This window comes from Megachile rotundata, chromosome 3, assembly GCF_050947335.1.
Source record: "Megachile rotundata isolate GNS110a chromosome 3, iyMegRotu1, whole genome shotgun sequence".
NCBI classification, from domain to species: Eukaryota; Metazoa; Arthropoda; class Insecta; order Hymenoptera; family Megachilidae; genus Megachile; species Megachile rotundata.
The window spans coordinates 14863104-14886041 of record NC_134985.1 but is presented as its reverse complement, the minus strand read 5'-3'; the positions used below and the strand labels follow the sequence as shown (position 1 = coordinate 14886041).

Below are 22938 nucleotides of genomic sequence, written 5' to 3'. Positions count from 1 at the left end.
ATTTTGTTGTTATAATTAAATTCAATATGCACGAAATTACATCCGAATGTAAGAATAGTTGTCTTCGGATTGTTCGAACTGCGCCAAACCATCATCAATTTTTAAGTAATTTAAAGTGTAACTAAAATTCCCGCCCTGTGTACTGCCATCTAGCGGCGGATGGGCAAACTAATTTAACTACAGTTTCAAAGGTGTGTAGTTTACCCTGTTTGCCAGAGAGATGGCGTCACATGTTCAATTCTCAAAAAAATGGAAAAAAATGATTATATAGGCTTAATTAGCTTTCATATGCATCAAATTACATTCAGAACAAGATTAATTAACTTCAGAATGCTTTTTATTTCATCAAACTGTTATCTTTTCCGTTGTTAGAGTAAGATGGGTAATACACGCACATCATTTCTTCGATCGGTAATTTACCTGCACTTACCGTATGACGTGTAGAAAGAGCTAATTTACGATAGCGTAACTTTTCATTTTATAAACTTTGGCTTTTATTAATAGGTGGCAGTAGTACAGCTTTCCGTGTTATTCAAATAACGAACGAGAATGAAAATTGAAAAATATACATAAACAGACTGGAGTTCCTTTCTCCTCGAATGCCGTGCAACGACTGATTATTTAGGGACTGAATGCTATGAACTTAAACTTCTCCTTATTACGTTGTTTATCGGATATAGACCAAAATTTTCTGCCCTTTATCTTTACCTGTTAATACTTGACTATAATGATAATAATGATATAAAGATGAGCAAAAGATGCACGTATTTACTCTCTGATTTTGAAAAGCTATTACAAAGATCCTTTCATCTGTGGTTACTAACAAAGTATGATATACTATTATGTAAAGTTAGTTTTTTTATTTAAATAAAGAAATAGTGCCTCGATCAGGACGAATTTATGCTGATATATTTATAATAAGAATATCGTTACAAATATAAAAAATAATTTGTCTTTGAACTATGGTCGGAGGCAGAATTTTTAATAACTTGAAGCAATATATGTTTAATAAAATACATGTACTATAATATGTATGTTACCGTGAAAGACCGAAATTGGAGAATGTCGACTTTCACCGGTGAATGTCAACACATACCAAATACGTCGGTGAAAGGTCGAATATTTTATTACATTCTTGTACATTCGGACCTTCACCGGTGCATGTCGACAATCACAGATATGCTTTGGTGGAGGTCCAAAAGAGAGGAGCCGACAAAGTAGCGACTGGCTCTCTCCCGCCAAATCCTGTGTTCTACTGGGAGTCAGTCAGCTTTGTCAATCTTATGCAAGCTTTGATGATGCGAGCAACGTTTTCTTAATTTTTTTTTTCCAATACCGTAATTTATACTGAATGGATACTGCAGTAAATCGTGATCTTTTTCTTGAAAAGTTAAATGCATTAATTGCGGGTAAACGAGAAGACAATTGCTTTTATTTTCCTCAAGAAAAGTACTCTAAAATACTTTCTGAAGTGGTTTCTGCTAAAACTAAGTGCAACACACCTTTGGATTACAGACGATTAAAACTTAATGTTTTAAAAATTAATGATGAAAGGAAATTAATTGTACCATTAAAATCAGGGGAAACGAATATACAGTATTATGTTACCAATGAAGAATTGTTCAGTATACTATATGAAATTCACGCCAGAATAGGCCACGGAGGAAGAACACGTATGCTTAGAATGTACTATGTGTTTTAAATTCTTGGTCTCTCCTCTCAGAAAAAGAGGCGAAAAAGTTACGTCACCCTTGTGACGTTTTATAGCGACTGAATTACGGAGAAGAAAATATAAGTCCCCGACATGATCAACATTCACCATTAGTGCATGGTGAATGTCGACATTTACCGGTGTAAGTCAGAAATAAGGGTATTTAGCAAATATTTCGGACATGCACCAAGCGACTATGTGAATGTTGACATTCACCGGTGAAAGTCGACATTCTCCAGATTTCGGTCTTTCACGGTAACATGTATATATAAACATTGTGAATGAAGAATATGAAGCTAAATGCAGTAGTTAGTTGATGTCTTTATTAACCACTGTGCATTTTCTTATGTTGTTACCATATTTGTACAAAGCAAACAAATGTTTTAAATATACATGTTATTTTGTATATGAATGACACCGTTGTTACAAATTATATTAAACTTTGTGTTGTACATAAACGCATTTAAATTATACCTCGTATGTAATAAAGAAACAAATATAGAATGTTTTGGAATACTACTTGTAAATTTTTGAAAATTGTCTGCTTAATTAATTTAAATAGTACCATCCTTTACCCTCCTCTTGAAATCTATCATACAATCCTTTGGGCATTGCACGTATTTTACAATAATTACCAAAGATAGGAGTGCAATCAGGGAAATATTATTGTTTAATAGGAGTTCAATCAGTATAATATATAAAAAATAGCGCTGTCAATCCTAAAAAGGAACAATTATTAGTTAATAATAAAGATATATTTACAATCAATAATTTGTTTTTCTACATAATTTACAATTGCCAACTCCTAATGGCAGTGTTAACAACGCATATTTTTCTTGTTCATTTTTGCCTTTTGTATAATGTTAATTTCAATTATTTTATTGGATCAAAAAAAAAATCACATCGATATTAAATTAGATCGTTTGCCAATTATAACTGGTAACTGTACATATTTAACACAATGCTTATAACACCACTATTTTCGTATTTCCTAGTTACAATTATTAATTAAACATGTTATAACAGAATCGAGCGGACGATTAAATAGGATGGATACATACAAATATCATTGATTTAGGGATATATTTAGAAGAGACAATTTTCGTTTCTGAAATACTTCGTGTTTGTCATTTTCTCCTAGATTGTTCCAAAATTATCAGACCGACACGTTCCACGAAATGTTATGAGTGATGAATGGTATTATAATAAATAAAAACATTATGATTTCAATTTGATTTTACCCAAACAGCAATACAGGATTAAGTGTAGTTTGGAAAACTTTGTTAGTAGCTATAAACTTCCTCGATTTAAATATATTTTGTACATGCCGTGTACAAGTATAGACTAATTTGGAATAGAACATAAGAATAATTAACGTAGTTAACATGGAAATACAGTGGGTACAATATTTGAATGGAACTTTTTTATATTTTGTTGTTACGCATATTACAGAAGTCGTAGACATTTAACGTCTACGTAGGTAACATTCATACATTCCATTTAATTTGCTATCTGGGTGTCTATTCTGAGGTATGTGGTTTATTAAAAATGTAAAAATGTAAGACTTAATACAGTTATGAAGAGGTAGACATTTATATGCGAGTTAAATATAAGTAATGCATTATTTTTTTTTGTTCTTCTTTCAAAGTATTTTAAACAGCCAAAAAAATAATGTAAACTCTCTATTTCGGATATCGATCGATTAAAACAGAACCAGACGATTTGAAAATTTGGGAACACGTTGATACAGTTTTTTGTGTCGAAGATTTGCAAAAAATTTGACCATGGACACAAATCTTTACTCACACGATAAGTACATGCATGCTTTCAAAAATATATACGTGTATATATATATATTTATATTTCTCATGGTAGTATTACTCGCAGCTACTCCTCCTGATTTGATTCAACACTCGATTCTTAATCTAATGTGGCATCGAGTTCTTTTTTTACACACATCAACAAATCGTTTACATCTATATTTAACATCTTATATCGAAGTCGGTGGAAAAGTGAAAGTAGTAAAATAGCATTTTATTTTTCCAGGTACTTCATTGATAGAGGATATAAACAGTAGGAGTTGCAAAGGGTGGTACTACCAGCCTACCAGTACGAGCAAAGATTTCTGTTCCTGTTGCCACGCTTGAGCCTCGAATGTAGCACGTGTAATTACCGATGGCTTAGATACCACAGGCGTCGAAAAGACAACCTTCACAGCACTGAAAAGTTTCTGACTATTGACTAAACAATAATAATCTATTAGTGAAAAAATTACTACGTTCGATCATCGCTATCTTAACATTCAGTAAATATTTATCTATTTAACAACTGCGATAAGACAATATTGATCTCTTATATACTTAGTATTAATCGCTAGATAATGTAGGACCACATAAACCTTGCTCCAATGATTCCTTTTTTATTTCTTAAACAGAATCTTTATTATGATACAATATACAATTATAAGATATCGCGAATCTTTTCTGGTTATTCTTTTTCCGCCACCTATTTGAAAAATAATAAAAAGAGAAAAATACATGAATAAAACTCTAAAATTAGTGAAGACATTAAGTAGCTAATGATTTTTTCCTCGGTAATAAGCAACAGAAATATATTTATTTTATTAAACTATACACAAAATATTATAATTACATATTTAACATGATTCATACTTTACAACGTAATTGGAATGTGTTAACTAGTATTTACAATACATAATAGCCCTGCTGTGTGCAAGTGTGACAAAATGCAGATTATTTTTTTCTTATTCTTTCATAGGAAGTTCTAAGGATGCCCAGGTGGCCGTGCGACATATATGTATATATGTATATATAAGTATATCACATGAAATTTTTTTACTGTCGTTCAAGTATGCCCATTGAATCCCTTGCAGAAGCACGATTGACCGCAGAGTCGGCAATTTCTTTCTTTCTCGTTACTATTTAGGATATCTTTTATTATTTCATTTACGTTCAAATAAGAGCAAGGCTTCAGTGGTATGCTTAAAAATAATCGCATCTAGTATTAGAAAAATAGCTTTACTTATTTAGATAAAAGTTGCCTGCCCTTTGACCAATATTTTGTTAACCACCCTTTGTACTGTTTTCAAGGCATCTTGCTTACTGTTTTCCCTGCGCTTGTACCCATCAACAGGGGTAATAATTCTCCATGGATACATCTCTAAAACTTCAACATCAAATATAGAAAATATATGTCATTATGTTTATATATTTAGATACACTTTATAATACATATATTATGTATATATGTAAAGTATGTACGTCTATACTTGATTTGTTTGCGTTAGGTATCGATTGAACCAGGGCCCCTTAAACTTGGTCCAACACCTAAACAGCATTTTAGCTCTTAATAGGTACTTTGAGGTCCACTCTGACAATAAGGGGCGTTAGCTTGATTTCTGAGATATAGTAACAGACTAACTCATGGCAAAAATGCCAAACGAATCTATCGTTTCATTTTCTCTTAGCATGAAGCATCTCCATTAGAAGAGTTTGAGTTGGCGCTCCACCGCTACAATGCTTCTGATAAAGATGATCTTCTCCCCTGGTTGCTACCACATGGATTTCTGGTAATACTGCTAGCAGCTTATTAAACTTATCCTGTTTACAAAAAATTTCATTGTAAATCAAGCATTCAAAATAACAACCTCTTCATATACACAGAGTGTTCTAATTAAATTTATACACACTTCAATATCAATAACTACGGATAACAATAAATTATTCTCTATGCTACCTTAAAATAACAAATGTAATAAAGTGTGTATATATTTAATTAGGACCTCGTGTACACCTATATAAAATATACATACCGGTATAGAAGGATAACATGTCAACGTGTAATCCAAAAGAGCTTGTTGTACTTGTTCATGACCTTCTTGCACGTGTTTCTTGTTAACTAATCCACGAACTTCTACATGTTTAAATAAAAATGTATACATTAAAATATGTCGTTTCTTTTGAATCCTTGCAGTGTGATTTTGGTATATGCATAAACTTATACCATGATTGAGCAACATCAAGAACTTCATGCATATGTAATCCGAAAGGTCGAATTTTAGTTCTTGAAGTTTGGACGATAGATCATTGAAAATGTCCGCCAAGGAAGGAACTCCAAGTAGGCCGAGGCAAAGGAGATCAAACTTTTGGCCATTATGAAGCGTAGTCTCATCAGGTAGATTATTGTGTAACCTTTGATGAAGATGATCAAGCACCAACATATCCGACCAGGAGTGCTGTAGTAACTTCATTTGGTCATCAACCTGTTTAAGACAAATTAGAATTACTATATTGTAATTTTACTGGGAACTTTAATTGGCTCAAATATATACATTTCTAAATTCCTAGATTCATTTTTAATTATTTAAGTGTGCATGTATTTTCAAATTTATAAGTTCACAGTTCTTAGATTTTCAGCTTTCTAGATTGTAATTTCCACACTTTTTAATTTCTAATTCCAAATTCTTAAGTTCCCAAGTTCCACATTACTAAGATTCCCAATTCCAAGATTCGCAATTCCAAGATTCCCAATTCCAAAATTCTCAAATTCCTAAATTCCCAATTCCAAGATCCCCAATTCCAAGATCCTCAATTCAAAGATTCCCAATTCCAAGATCCCCAATTCTAAAATTCCCAAATTCCTAAATCCCCAATTCCAAGATCCCCAATTCCAAGATCTCCAATTCCAAGATCCCCAATTCCAAGATCCCCAATTCCAAGATCCCCAATTCCAAGATTCCCAATTCCAAGATCTCCAATTCCAAAATTCAAAAATTCCAAGATCCCCAATTCCAAAATTCAAAAATTCCAAGATCCCCAATTCCAAGATTTCCAATTCCAAGATCCCCAATTCCAAAATTCCCAAATTCCTAAACCCCCAATTCCAAGAACCCTAAATTTTCAAATCCCCAATTCCAAGATCCCTAAATTCCAAAATTCCCAAATTCCTAAATCCCCAATTCCAAGATCCCTAAATTCCAAAATTCCCATATTCCTAAATCCCCAATTCCAAGAACCCTAAATTTCCAAATCCCCAATTCCAAGAACCTTAAATTCCAAAATCCCCAATTTCCAACCTCCCAAATTCCTAAACTCCCAATTTCCAAATTTTAGCAACACTCAAGAGTACAAAAAAGATAACGATCCCTGTTAAAAAAACGTGTACCACTGCTCCATATTGTTCGTTAAGTAGAAAAGTCATGACTCAAAGGTATGAACGAAATGGTAACGAATCTTTTTATAAGTCCGCATAAAAAAAAAACACTTTGTGAAAACAATATAATCGGTAAACGTAGACGGTTTATAATTGACATGGGCCTGCTTTAGGGCAACCGCCATAACCCAGAAACGTATCTTGTTATGACCTAGATATGAGGCGATGCTTGAAATCATTCAGTGATTGTGCAATGCTGTTGGTTACCTCACATCCCCGCTCATACTACCAACAGGCCAGCGACGAGTTATTTATCGGTAAGAACTAACTTCTCTTGAAAAGATTCTCAACGATGTTTAAAAATCCTCCGATTGTTACAACTTTGTAACATACGATTTTTATTAAAAAAAGATTACAAAAAAAAAATAAAAAAAAAGATAGATTAATATCAATAAAGTTCTCTTTTGTCGGGTAGCAATTACTGGTTAATGGATCTGCCAACAAATTTTATAAAAACCGAATGTGCTAATTAATTGCAAAGTTTGAAGGGGTCAATTTACTTTATTTGCTTTTTATACTTTGTTAATAGTAACAAGTTCAATTCGTTTAAAAATAGTTGGATGAATCATATCATCCATGCACAATATTTCTTTCTACAGAAGACTGTAATTGTAAGAGGAAATGTGTTCTACTATGTTAACAACTTGTGTATTTATTTTAGACTTGTAATATTAGTTGATATACCGCGGTATAATTACTGGGAGTTTTCTTAACAATCGTGAAGTTTACAAGGGATTCCCTGATTATCAGTATATTGTCCAGCAATATTTATTAAAAAATGTATTCACAAGTTACAACTCAAGGAAAAGAAACATTCATCATTATTAAATGTTTTACATTTTTAAAAAATCGCTTCAGGTATATTTGAAGTAATGACAAAACATTCACATGGTCAATAATACTGATGACACTATTTACATGATTATAATTGCCTTTCATAAAGCATCTATGGGCACCAACTTGAGCAGCAACTCATTGCCATCTTCCAAAATCCAATCAAGTTCATTTCAATATAATTACTGATTATGATTATTCAATTGTTAACCGCGTCCATTTACACTCAAAACATATAATGGACAATAGCCAAAACATAGTTCATTAAAAGATATGATACAGCATGAGAACATCAGTGCGTTCAAACCTTTCAAGGGTTACATTTATGATCAAATTTAGGTACAGCCATGTGCCGGATTAGCAAAATGTAGTAAGACCTAGTTTTCAGTATCCAACACGGAAACCATGTTGATTGGAAGCTGAAGATACGCAGCATAGACCACTGTATTGTGTATACCAGTGATGGGCAAATCAAGTGCTTGCCAGGCGCAGGGCATTGGTGTGCACGGTGGGTAGTTGTGGACATATTGATACAGAAGATCTGGAGATTTGGGGCTTCGGAGAGCAATACAAGAATTTGGGGATTTGAAGATTAGTTATGGAAGATTTAGAGACTGACTTCTTTGGAGATTCGGAGATCAGTACAAGAATTTGGGGATTTGAAGATTAACCATGAAAGATATAGAGATTGACTTCTAAATTTCAGGATAGTTAGGAATTTAGAAATATGGAGGCCCTTGGAAACTACCTTCATCGTCGTCCACGACCACACTAGCCCATCACCTAACACAAGGTATTCAGACTAACACATATCCCAGACCAAAACAACAAATAACGATAGAGCGAAACTTGCGTTCCATCGAAAGAATGCGATGAAGTAATTAGAGATAAATAAGGCACTAACCTTGAGATCTTTGAAGAATACAGAGTTTCTAGCCCAGTCCACCTGCGAGAACAGATTCTGATCGAGCACTTTGCACATTAATTCGAACAAGTCCACTTCACACTGATTGTACGTTTGGTTTTGCAACAATCCAAATAGCGATGCCTGCCACTCGCGGTCGTCCACCGTTTGCACGAAGTCTCTTATCATTGGACTAGTTTTCAAGGCGGCGGTAGAGGGCGCGGACGCAGTGGCCCCGTGAGGTTGCGTGGACTGTTCACCGAAGTTGAAGGCCTTCGGACTAGGGGTGGTGGAATTGGCAGCCCACAATTTGCTATCCAGGCCAGGGTTGAGGTTGTGCAGGTGATTACCGCCAGAAATATTTGGCTGTGAGGACGGTGCGATCAGTTGATGCTGACCAGCTCCGCTGCCAGCTTGGGTCGTGACCAGACCAGCGGCCACGGCTGCGGGGGATGGACTCGAATCTGGGGAAGACGTTAGACTCGAGACCTGAGGTATTTGGATCTCCTGTTTAATATGCAGGAAAGGCGTTACGGCGGAGGGATAGTTCGATGGGTCACCGAGGCTGCCGCGTATCGTTTGCAGTGCCAGCTGCCGTTGTCTCATCATTTGCAGCTTCCGCGCTCGGTCCCTTTTGTACATGGGTCCAAATTTGTTCCTACCGCCTCTCATCCGGTCCGCTCGAACGGCTAAAATGGGAAAAAAGAAAACAAACGTTAAAACACCTTGAAAAGAACATTCCGTCATCTTTGTGTCGCGACGACTCCTTGTCGCGAAGATCGCGCCCTCGACTTATTGTTACTTCGGGACTTTTCGTGAATACCAAACGCTAAACACTGATACTTTCTCCGTTTTTTTTCCTCCTTTGCCTCATTTGCACTCTTATCTCTTTCTTCGGCTCGTTAAACTTTTCTACCGAGCGTTGCACCTTTTTATGACGCTGCCGGAATTTTGTACGATTTGGGGCCGCAAGAATGTCACCGTGCAGTTATTTTAACCTTTACCGAGTCTATTCCCGAAGCGTTAACGCTCGCGTGGTATCATTAAAAGCCCGCAACGAAAATTAAGCGAACGGCTATTTACGTGTTATTTATGTCAAAATTCGCAACCTTTTACTTCTGCGAAACACGAATGTTGGAGAACCGCGGTGTCTGGTTGGCACGCGAGCTAGAGGATCATTTCTTCCGCCTACTTGCAAAACGCGCACAATATTTTTCCCCGAAATTTTTCAATCGAATCAGAAATCAAGAGGTTCTTTAACCAAATTGTATTCGAGAAGTTGTATAACTACAGGACAAAAGACCGCACGATCCTGTTTGCCCCCCCTGGATGGAGAACAAGTGTCTCGTATCTCGTAAACGGGTATTTCTACGTGTGAAACATGGATCTCCACCTACGAAAGCTGCAGGTGTTATTTGGCACGTTGAACGCGTCGCTATTGAAAGCGAACCCGTTGCGACTTGCCAACGCCGATTATTTATTACTCGCGATTAGCCTGCAAGGGACAACCTGTTAACGTACTCCGTTTGTTCGCCACTTCGTTAATATTAATATCCTCTAAACATACCCCGTATCATTCGCGTATACATCAAATCAAATTGATAACACTCAAACTCTAACAGAAACATTAATCTCGTCTGTGCATACAGTTACGGTACAGTTCACCCGTCAAATTCGGTGGATATATATATTCGATCAAATGAAATGTGATAATCGGGTATGATAACAGGGTACGATAACGTAATGTGGAGTTGGAATAGTGGGGTAGAAATGACAGTAAAATATATTAGCGTATATGATAGTCGAGTGTAGGACAATAGTAGAGGACTGTATAGGAGAAAAGGTCTCACAGAAGAGTGAGATATTAGAGTATGATGGAGTATGTGTCATGGTACTAGAAATATGGTGACGCAGTGTATATTGATATAGTAAATATAATTGTACTAGATGACACTACATGATGACAGTATATACTGATATAGTAAATATAATTATAGTGGAGGACACTATATGATGACAGTATATGATAACATAGTATATACTGATATAGTAAATATAATTATAGTAGAGGACACTACATGATGACAGTATATGATGACAGTATATACTGATATAGTGAATATAATTATAGTGGTGGACACTATATGATGAGAGTATATGATGACATAGTATATACTGATATAGTAAATATAATTATAGTAGAGGACACTACATGATGACAGTATATGATGACAGTATATTCTGATGTAGTAAATATAGTTATAGTGGATGGCACTATATGATGACATAGTATATATTGATATAGTAAATATAATTATAGTGAATGACAGTACATGATGACAGTATATACTGATGTAGTAAATATAGTTATAGTGGATGGCACTATATGATGACATAGTATATATTGATATAGTAAATATAATTATAGTGAATGACAGTATATGATGACAGTATATACTGATGTAATAAATATAGTTATAGTGGATGGCACAATATGATGACATAGTATATATTGATATAGTAAATATAATTATAGTGAATGACAGTATATGATGACAGTATATACTGATGTAGTAAATATAATTATAGTGGATGGCAGTATATGATGACAGTATATACTGATATAGTAAACATAATTATAGAGAATGACAGTATATGATGACACAGTAAACATAATTATAGTGGATGACAGTACATGCCACAGTATGGTAACAGAAAAGTAGCATAACATAAAAATGAACTGTTATAACAGTACAATAATGAAAGAATAGTGTTCAGTATGATAACAGAATATAACATTAGAGTAAAATAATAGAATACAATAAAGTATGATAGGTGCATGATGGCATACGATTGATAGCACATCGTAGATAATATTGCAGCAGCATTTCCAAGAAAGCAAGTATTGCCACATCTCGAGAATCCACATTGTAAACAAGAGCTCCCCAGATGTGTGGTCTCGGGGTCGGAAGTGGCCTAGCGAAGGAACTCGATATGGATCCCCCTTCGTCGGCCACGGATTAATACAGTGCCCTCGCAAGACGCGCATTAAGGAACCAGTCTCTCCTCTCTGGCTACGACACAAAAAACCGACTCTTCATCGTCCCGAGAGGCTAAAATGAAAATCACTCTGCTACGTGGACTTCTATGAAACGGCGACGAAATGAAACAAGAGGAAGAATTACTGAAAGTCCTGCGCCATAAATGGTGCTGCTAGTTCATCGATGTGCATCGCGATGCGCAGAAAGTTCGCGGGTATGGCAACGCTCCCGGTACAGCACGGGTCGTGTGCCCGATGCCGGAGATCCTCGGGTTTCACAAGGAAAGGACCACGGTTTTAATGGGCTTTCGTAAACTAATAAAAATGATACGCTCGCGTTATTTAGGGCTTAATGCGGTTACGTGCGTGTTATAGGACGATTTACTGCATTCGTTAAGAGGTGTGCGGTGGGCTTTTAGAGTGGAGGGTAATCAGGGGTGATGTAGCATGCGAGTACTGATCAATAGACAAGTTTCAGAGTTCCTAAATTCCTATACTGCTAAATTTCCAAAGTTCTATATTTTCAAGTGCCTACATCACAAATTCCTAAATTTCCACATTTCTACACATTCAAAGTCAAAAATTCCTAAATTCTCAAACACCTCGAATTTCCAAGCTCAGCTTGATCAAAAATTCTTTTTCCCCCAGATTAACATTAAGAAGTTGCCACATACAGTGTACTATAACGAGCCTATGATCTAAGCATCTAGTTAAAATCGAGTTGGAACGCCATCAAAGGGATGGAGGGTGAATTTTTGAGCAATTTACGATTTGCAGGGCGGACACGCGGTTAAATCGGCGGCGTTGCCTATTTTCGTACGAAGTGTTTGCTCTATCCGTCGTCGCATGAAACACACCAGGCGAGCGAGCGAGTGAGCGAGCGAGCAAACGCGGTGTGCGCTCGTTGAAAGTGAAAGGAGGTTGAATCGCTTGCCCGTCCACTTCTGCCTGAGCCGTCCCGCCGAGGGAGGAGGGCAGCCCCTCTGCCCCCGACACCTCCCTACACTCCTCGATCGCCCCGCCGCCACCTAACCCTACTTATTCCCTTCCCTAGACCTTACTTCCCTCAACACCTCGTCCCGCCGATCTACACTGCCGCCTCCGCCACCCTATGTGTACCCGCTCACGCCTCCTCTCTTTTCGTTCCTTCTTTCTTTCTTTCTCTCCCGTGATATTCCCTTTGCCTACTCCTTCGCCGTATCTTTTTCGCTCTGTTTCGTTCCTTCCTCTGCTCTGCCCTTTTGCCCCTGCTAAGTACATCTGCGACCAGGAAGAGGTAGAGGTGTGACAGTAGATTACTGATAGGTTATGAGGATATATCGATTATATTAACACCCGATTTGATGGATAGGAGAAAATTTTGCTTCTGTGTTTGGGATATTAACACTAAACCTACCGGCATATAATGTGTACTTAATTTGAAATTAAAAATGAAGTCAAACAATAAATAAACAAACAACGAAATATAAATTAGTACACACATTTATTCTTTATCTTGATAAAAGTCAATGTTGATTTCAAGGAATGCATTTCAACAAAATGTACATCTTACAATAAGAAACTTGAGGAGGGTCATTTGACCGGTTTGGTAGTTTTAGTGTTAAGTAATCTGATAGTAAGTGATGTGATTAAGTAATTTAGATATTAGGGAATTGGGTAATTGGGATTTCGAAGGTAGAGATTGGAGGGATTTGGCAAATGGGAAATTTGGTACTAGCGTATGTAAGAAGCGGGGAATTGGGTAAGTGGGATATTGGAAAAATTGGCAATTTGAGAATTAGAAAATTAGGAGATTGGGAAATGAGTGAATGGGCAAGTTGAGAATTGGGAAACTTGAGAAACTGAAAAGTTGGAAATTGAGGGATTTAGAGTTTGGGAAAATTGGAAATTGGGAAGTTTAGAATTTGGGAAAGTTGGAAATTGGGAACGTGGGAAATTTAGAATTTGGGAAAGTGGGAAATTGGGAACGTGGGAATTTGGGAAAGTTGGAAATTGGAAACGTGGGAATTTGGGAAATTTAGAATTTGGGAAAGTGGGAAATTGGGAAAGTGAGAAATTGGAAAAGTTGAAAATTGGGAAATTTAGAATTTGGAAAAGTTGGAAATTGAGAAATTTGGAATTTGGGAAAGTGGGAAATTAGGAAAGTTAGAAATTGGAAAAGTTGGAAATTGGGAAATTTAGAATTTGTGAAATTTGAAAAGTTGGAAATTGGGAAATTTAGAATTTGGGAAAGTTGAAAATTTATGAAACTTTTACCTAGAAAACCCAGTACCAAAAAAATTGAAGAACTCAGAAATGCCATCACCAGGAAAGTACCCTGGTCCACAGACATAAAATCATCGAATACCGTAACGCTAGATACCTTTAATTTCGAACGAACCCAGTTCGCAGTCACGCGATGGATCGGCCCGTAAACTTGACATTCGGTTGCATTCGTTTCTCGAACTTTTCTGCCATTAATTCCTGACGAACGCTATGCAAAGCGAGCGTCATCCATCATCCGAAGGATTAAGCGAGCGTGGTTAGCAGACGCGGTGAACGAGCGCAGCGCACGCTCCATCGCGTCGTCTCGCGAGCTCTTTTCCGCGACACTCTCTGCTCTCCTCTCTTTCTAATAACGTACACGCCAACTACCTGGGAATTCAGACAATAGTCGACCAGAGCAAGCCAATAACGAAAGTTGCTAAACTTGACTTTCAGGTTGTTGCTTTCGGCCACTTGTTCTCGATGGCTCGTTTAACGCAATGCTATGTAACGCTACAGACACCGTGTGTCGCTCTTATTTAACACGTGTAATTGCTGTTTCGTGTCGTGTTCAATTTTCTGTCATTCATTTTTCTGACGGGGTTTGCTTTCCCTTTTTTAACCGTATGCGACTGTTCGAGAATCTGGACTGAGGGAAGTTTAGGAGCTTAGGTCCTAGAGAAACTTTATGTTCTGATGAGTGTACAGTGAAGAGCATGAAAGTGTTCGAAAATGTTTGAGCAATTTGAAAATGTTTAAGAATCTAGAGACTTGGATATTTGGAGGAGTTCAAAGTGGAGTTCAGAGGTCTGAAGAATTGCAAATTTTAATTTTGAAGTTAAACTACTTTGGAAATTAAAGTATAAGTATTTGGAAATTTGAGAATATGGCAATGTTAGAAGGATCCCTACATGTATAACCTACGTTGCACCTGAACATCTAAATTTGACCTCAGAGTCCATACTGCCTCTCAACTTGCCAGGTGCACAAAAGCATCAGAAACTGCGACGGTACAAAGACCACAACTCTCCTCGAATTCGCCACCTAAATTTACCCTCCAATCGTCCAAAGTGGCGCCGTATAATTGGGCAAAATCGAATGGTACTCGACCTACCAGCAGCGAACACCACTATAGGTCACAGTGTTTCGTAAAAACCTGTGCAACGCAATTTCATTAAAATAAAACTGCTTGACACGCAAACTACTTTCACCTGCTGGCATCGCTATTATTTTCTGATGTAGAAAAAAAAAGACGCAAGCGGTTGTAAAACCTGAAGAGACTCTTTCACCCCGGAGCCGCAATCATCCATAATCGTGACGATGCTTATGCAGAGCACGTGTTCCGCGCGTTTTCCACGTTTTCACGTTAAACAGCTGAAACACGTGAACGTGCGTGGAGATTCGACGGGTTCTCGCGACGCGTCTCTGAGTGGGTGGCGGAGAGTTTCGCGTGGGCACCGAACATTAGCGTATCGATATACGGCACGATTCGATCGTTCGAGTATATATGCCAGACCACGACAGGAATGGTATTTACGAATCGAATTCCAGTGGGGCACCCAGTCGCTTGGAACCCCGTGGAAACGCGTCAACCAGAGGAACATTGTGTCTAAGTAACTACCGGAAGTACGACAGGACGCACGAAATTGCATCGTTGTGCGACGGATTTCGTGGTTGCACTCTCGGCATAATGGAATCGATACATTTCACTGGAGAGTACAATGCGAGCCTTTGTTGTGGGAGACAATCGATCGTTTGTGGATCTCGGATAACTAAATCTAACATTTGTCTAATCTGAGTTGTACAGTTTCTGGAGTTATGGGTGGAGTATTTAACCCTTTGCACTCGAAGGTAATTTGCGAACAGCAACTTGCTAGTCAAAAGGTTAAATGAGTTTTTTCGTTATTATTTCTCTAGTAATAATTTCCGCTATTGTTTCGCTATGTTTATACATCATATGTGACATATTATAGAATCAGTTGAAAAATGCTTATTTCAAATTATTGTGTTAAAGAAAATGGGAAATGAGTCACCTCTCCAGCGCAAAGGGTTGTCTTCAAATTTCTGAATTTACTCAAGCGACTCAACTACTAGTAGCTACTCAACTACTGACTTTACTGAATAGCTACTCAAGTCCTATACCTTTGAAATCCTTAAATTTTCAAATTCTTACACCTCTAAATACCTAATTTCCATATCTCCACATCCTCAAGTCCTCACATCCTTAAATCCCTACATATGCAAATCTCCAAACCTTTACATTATCAAATCTCCAAATTCTCACACCCTAAATCCCTATACTCTCAAACCTCCATATCTAAATCCCTAAATCTTCAGCTCTCTATGCTCCCTAATTCTCACATCCCCAAATCTCTATCTTCTCAAACCTTCATATCTAAATCTCTAAATCTCCAAATCTTCAACTCCCTTTGTCCCCAAATTCTCACACCCCAAATCCCTATATTCTTAAACTTCTGCATCTTCTTGAACCTCTGTATCCCCAAATCCCTGCATCCCAAAATCCCAAAACCCTTAAAGAACCTAACCAAAATCCCAAAACCCCTAAAGAACCTAACTAAAATCCTAAAACTCCTAAAGAACCTAACCAAAATCCCAAAACCCCTAAAGAACCTAACCAAAATCCCAAAGCCCCTAAAGAACCTAACCAAAATCCCAAAACCCCTAAAGAACCTAACCAACGTCCCAAAACCCCTAAAGAACCTAACCAAAATCCCAAAACCCCTAAAGAACCTAACCAAAATCCCAAAACCTCTGAGGAACCTAACCAAAATCCCAAAACCCCTAAAGAACCTAACCAAAATCCCAAAACCCCTAAAGAACCTAACCAAAATCCCCAAAACCCCTAAAGAACCCAACCAAAATCCCCAAACCCCTAATTTCCAATCTCCCAAATTTCTAAACATAAAATCCTGTAAGAAAGTACAGAAAAGAAACGAACGTACCTTGATCAGAATTTTATGAATTTCTGTAAAGAATGATCGATCAGGATCGTGACGTTCGATTTGCAAGAAAGAAGCGCCGGTTGCGCTGGGATTTGGCAAGAGCAACAAACGCGGTGTTACCAAAGCGGCATATAAATGTGTTAAATACAACGCGGGACGCTTTTCCATCGATCGTCAATGGTTAGTGAAACCATGCACACACGTACACACACAGGGATTCTCGGTGGCTTCTATTATGCAACAGCCGAAGCACACCTACCGGAAAAGTTTCATTTTTGTGGAATTAATGACCTGCGAGGGTGGATCTTTTCTTTCTGGAGCGTGCACAGGTAATAATGGAGCAATCGTCGTTTTATTGTTGCTAAACGAAATGTCTAAGGTGTGCAACTATGTGTCTTACGACACTTTCTATTGCACCGTGTAACTGATTTAGCTAACTTATAGAAAACAAGTTTTCTATGCAAAGGTTGTTTTAAATATAACGTGACCGTACTATCAGCATGTGCGAACAATGAGAACCAAATGTACGTCCTATTTAATTGCTAATTTTATTCGAGAAGCGGTTATCTTGTTACTCAAATAATTGTTTAATGGCTCGAGTATGTAAATGGTAACTTGTAATAAATATTCAATTTTATAGTTTAGTTTTATTACAGTTATTGCTTTAAATGACCGCCATTACCTACTTATCTACAATATTTGCAAATAAAGCAGCGGGGACTTTAATGATTCAAATTGACGAATTATTACTTGATTATTAATTCATTATTGTAAATATCATTTACACATATAAATACATCGTTAACATTAATATTCCTGATAACAGCCCTGATAATCCATGTAATAGTTTAAAAGTAGCGGGAAAAAGTACGCGCAAAATCAATCTACTGCGCATGCGCGATAAAACGTAGACGCAGGTGACAGTCGCGACTAACCACTTAAACCGGGAATTCACCTGAATTTGTATAGAATTATGCAAAGAAATGTTTTTTTTTAGTACCGAATCCACTGTTATCGTAAATAAAATAAGGCATATTTACCGTCCATGAACATGGCAACGAAGATAAAAAGTTGTACCTATTTCTGCTTACTAATAGTAGCATTAGTCGATAAGGGGTATCTCTGATAAAGAATTTTAAATATGTCCAACGATTTGACCTTTATTTTCCGCGAAATGATTGCGACCAATGAAAGTGGTAATCGTGGAGTGTACTATCGTTGCTTTAAATTTTTCTATTTCGTTTCGTTTGTTTATTTAGGAGGAACTAGCCGGGAACGGGTGGTACGCGTGTGCGGGTGAGATCCACGTGCATTGGGACGCGTGCAGACCATTGGAAGAATGCAACCCACGTCCGGTTTGCAAGGTTCGTAAGTACGCATTGGCGTGTAACTAAGAACTAGGGTGGTTTATTAAGAAGTAGATGTAGTGTGAGGGATGTGGAACTTTGTGTTTACCGTATTGGGAATTTTATATCTTTCAAGTTTACAGATTCCTAAGTCCAACTTCTGAAACGTCTAACTCCTCTAATTTCTAACTCTTCAAATACTTAACTCCCCAAGTTTCTAACTCTTCAAATACTTAACTCCCCAAGTTTCTAACTCTTCAAATACTTAACTCCCCAAGTAACCAACTCCCTAAATTTCCAACTCTCCAAATACTTAGCTCCCCAAATTTCTAACTCCCTAAACTTCCAACTCTCCAAATACTTAACTCCCCAAATTTCCAACTCCCTAAACTTCCAACTCTCCAAATACTTAACTCCCCAAATTTCCAACTCCCTAAACTTCCAACTCTCCAAATACTTAACTCCCCAAATTTCCAACTCCCTAAACTTCCAACTCCCCAAATCCTTAACTCCCCAAATCCCCAACTCCCCAAATACTTAACTCCCTAAACTCCTAACTCCCCAAATTCCCAAACCCCAAATCCTCAAATCCCCAACTCCCAAAGTCCCCAACTACTTCCCAAAATCTACTCAATCCATCCCTAATCCAAATACCTAACACTATCTCAAATCCAGGGGAATTGACCTACCCAAAAATCAACTTACGCCACTGCAAGAGCACCGAACCCAAGAGTACGTCGAAAAGAAAGGGAAACTCACTTGGCAAATCTGGTCCACGGGTCCAGTGACGTCAGGCCCTCCCCATAGAAATTAATGTGCAACCACGTGACTACCGTCGCCCATGCTTGGACCAATCGCGTGAGAGAAGTTCCCCCCGTGACGCAGCCGACGCGACGCGACGCGCCCGACCGTTAGTGAAGTCATCCGCGCATTGCGAAAGAACGCAAAAAAAAAGGACTAAAATCGTCGGCCAGAAAACCCTTGCTGAATTTCTAGTCGAACAAAGAACATGATCTTCCGACTGACTGAAAAAGAAAAACCACGAACGAGACCCGATGATACCTACACACGCGCGAGGTGTCCTGTTTTACCAGGCGATGATACCTGAACTTCAACTTCGAATTGTTTTTCTTGTAGATTGTAGAGTTAATGTTTTTAAACATGTATTGCATGTTTGCAACAATTACATGTATTGGAGGATTATATGTATTCAAAGATTATGTGTATTCGAGGATTATATGTATTGAAAGATTATGTGTATGCAACGATTATATGTATTCTTGCAGTGTGGACAGAGATGTTGACTTAAATTGATGGATACTTGAAAATAAGCTTGTGTACTGATCGTTGTACTGCATTGTAAATATGTAATTTTTGTAGTTTGTTAAATGTATATGAACTGTATGGTTTACTAGTATTGAAGTTACTGGATATATTCTAATTTATTGAACCTTCGTGTGTAAGTAAGTTTATGACCATTAGAGGATGGTCGTTTTGGAGAGATGTGTTTTATAAGTAGGATTAAAGATGACAAAGTCTAACTGAAATTATGTCCCTGTATGGTTAAGTCCCTGATGCAGTAATCACTTGCGTTGTCAACCTGTTAGGTCAAACTTCATGAAAAATTTGGGTGAAATGAGGATGCTTAATAGCTTCATAAGGGTTGCTACAAAAACAGAAAGTCTCTTTCGTATAATTGATAGGTAGAAATAGTTTTCTGATTTAGGACCATACGCAAACAGGTTGATCATTGATAAGTGCGAGACGAAGGATATAAATTGGTAAGAATGAATAAGAATCGAAGAAAGAAATAAAAGCTTCGGCGAAAAGAAGACGGTGAGGCTCCACTCAACGAGGGATTACACAATCCCCGCCTCAACCTAACCTTTCTCCCCCACCTTTGTAGCTGGTTCGCGCGCGCGCTCGAACAACGAAGGTAGGAGTCGAGAGCAAAGCAGGCAAGGCAGCCAGGCAGGTAAGCAAACAGGCAAGGCAGACAGGCAGGCAGTCGGCCAGGTATAGCACCTTCTTGCAACATAATACAATAATTATGAAATTCGTGAGTTTCTAAACACAGAGGCGCATGCCACGATTTCCGACGTCCCGCCTGATTTTCTGGGTCCGCCATAATGTAATCTCGCGGCGGATCCTAAACGTTAGGACCCACCGGCCGATTTTAACTACTCGTGGACCGGTGACCACTGGCTCTCACTTTTACGACGGGAACGTGTCCCCGGAATCAACAGGGGCTAATCGAGCGTGTTCACAGAGTTTCCCTTCGACCGTTAAACGCGTTCGGGGATCCACGTGGCTGACAGATGCAAATGATGGCCCTTTCGCAAGTCGTAAACGGTACTGAAATTCGTTTTAATGCTGTACCTACGGGATATTACTCCAAACGAAGATACACTTTTAGGATGCTACCATGGATTCAGGTACGGCGTTTGGGGAAAGCAGGTTTATGAGCGCATTTTATGATTAATAGTTGAGATGCAAGATTTTGAATATTTGCTGGAACGAAAGAAGCGTATGAAGGTTCTTAAAACTTTTATGAATCGAGACCTACTTTCGAAAACGGTCATTTTTCGCGACCCACTTCGCGGAACATATTCTGAAGTTTCAAAAATCCTAAAGACCCGTTAGAAAATTCCGAAGTATTTTAGTGTTTCACGCGACTCGTGGCCCACACCTTGGGTCGTAGTCTAAATAATGTAGGTACAGAAAGTAGGGCATAGAGGTATACGGAGATCTATTACAAATGGGTTAGAGAGAACATGAATTATGATGTGCCAGTTAGGATACTACACCGTGTAAAGTCATAACAGTATGCGATAATTCAACTGTTATGTCATGAAATGTTAAATATTAGCATCCTCAAAATGTGAGTTTTAAAAACTTAACCCGACCAACACGACTCTCTATGTAAACTAAATTGAAGAACAATTACAAAAGTATCAGATGAACTACCTGATTTAAAAGCTAACTAAAGAGCTAAGTAAATGAATTCTTCGCGAAATAATTGAGAAATATCTCCGTAACCTGACAAATCTGCCGGTAGTTGGATAATCGATACCGAGGATGTATCATTGAATCAGCACTTTTTCATTAAGTAATATGAATGAAGTAATCCGTAAGTAGCACAAGTGGCGAATCTTTTCTTAACACACGACCAACAAGTGTCGTATAACATGCCCGAAGAAACTTTCGACGTCGAAAGCGGCTAACGAATTTTTCGACTCTAATTTCACCGGCAACGTTGCTCGACCGGTGAAAATACATTTCGGCCATCTAATAGAAATTGTCAAGCGACTCCGAAAGGCTTTCACCGTGTATTATGTGAACACGGAACGTCCTACCTCAAATTTCACGATTCGATTTGCGAAATTTTGACCGGCGATATCGTACAAGACTTCGCTTGTCACCACGTGACAAATCTGCCTCTTTGTCCAAAAAAAAAGAAACACGCTGAGATAGGTTAAAAGACCGTTTTTTTCTTCTCTCCCTAATGACGAAAAGAAAAGGCTGAGAACGTTTCTAAGACCCACATTGAGAGAATTAAACTTTTTACTTCAGCCAGATGCCTAAAATCTATCTACTGTAAAGAATCTTATAACATGTCCCTCTTAACGCGATCTTGATGTTCATCGAATGAATGCTATTACTTTGATTCTCGTTTGGAAAGAATTCCTTTGAAGACTTCGGGTAATGTAGACAGCTTTGATTGCTATGGAGGTGAAGAATACCGAGGGTAATCGAATTAGAGTAGACTCGTTATATTGCCTCGGATGGGGCTTGAGAAGAGAATTAGAGAGCTGGTAATATGGGTAAATAGGTTTCTTTGATATTTTGCTGATAGTATACTGGGAATTATAGCGGATGTTGAATTAAATGCTTGGAATTGCAATATGTAGCAAGTATAGCGCGAGGAATTACAGCGCGTGGAATTCCAATACATAGCAAATACTACGCATGGAATTTCAGTATGTAACAAGTACGGCGCGTGGAATTTCAATATGTTACAAATACAACGCGTGGGATACCAATATGTGGCAAATACCATGCGTGGAATTTCCATACGTAGCAAATACCACGCGTGGAATTTCAATATGTGGTAAATACCACGCGTGGAATACCAATACGTAGCAAATACCACGCGTGGAATTTCAATATGTAGCAAATATCATGCGTGGAATTACAGCGCGTGGAATTCCAATACGTAGCAAATACCACGCGTGAAATTCCAATACGTACAAATACCACGCGTGGAATTCCAATACGTACAAATACCACGCGTGGAATTCCAATACGTAGCAAATACCACGCGTGGAATTCCCATACGTAGCAAATACCATGCGTGGAATTACAGCGCGTGGAATTCCAATACGTAGCAAATACCACGCGTGGAATTCCAATACGTAGCAAATACCACGCGTGGAATTACAGCGCATGGAATTCCAATATGTAGCAAATACCACGCGTGGAATTACAGCGCGTGGAATTCCAATACGTAGCAAATACCACGCGTGGAATTCCAATACGTAGCAAATACCACGCGTGGAATTCCAATACGTAGCAAATACCACGCGTGGAATTCCAATATGTAGCAAATACCACGCGTGGAATTACAGCGCGTGGAATTCCAATACGTAGCAAATACGACGCGT

The 22938-nt window shown here is 38.0% G+C and overlaps 1 protein-coding gene across 7 annotated transcripts in view; it reads right to left on the bottom strand.

Annotated features, from left to right (window-relative positions):
• Positions 1 to 2444: 2444 nt before the first annotated feature.
• ftz-f1 (ftz transcription factor 1) overlaps positions 2445 to 22938 on the bottom strand; it is a 90288-nt gene continuing 69794 nt past the window's right edge. For all 7 annotated transcript variants that reach the window (XM_076529829.1, XM_076529830.1, XM_076529832.1 and 4 more), the window contains 4 exons: positions 8682 to 9370; positions 5735 to 5993; positions 5544 to 5644; positions 2445 to 5331 (listed from right to left, as the gene is read on the bottom strand). In XM_076529829.1, the coding sequence (XP_076385944.1) occupies positions 5185 to 5331; positions 5544 to 5644; positions 5735 to 5993; positions 8682 to 9370 (1196 nt within the window). In that variant the 3' untranslated portion in view covers positions 2445 to 5184. The remainder of the gene's footprint in view (positions 5332 to 5543; positions 5645 to 5734; positions 5994 to 8681; positions 9371 to 22938) is intronic.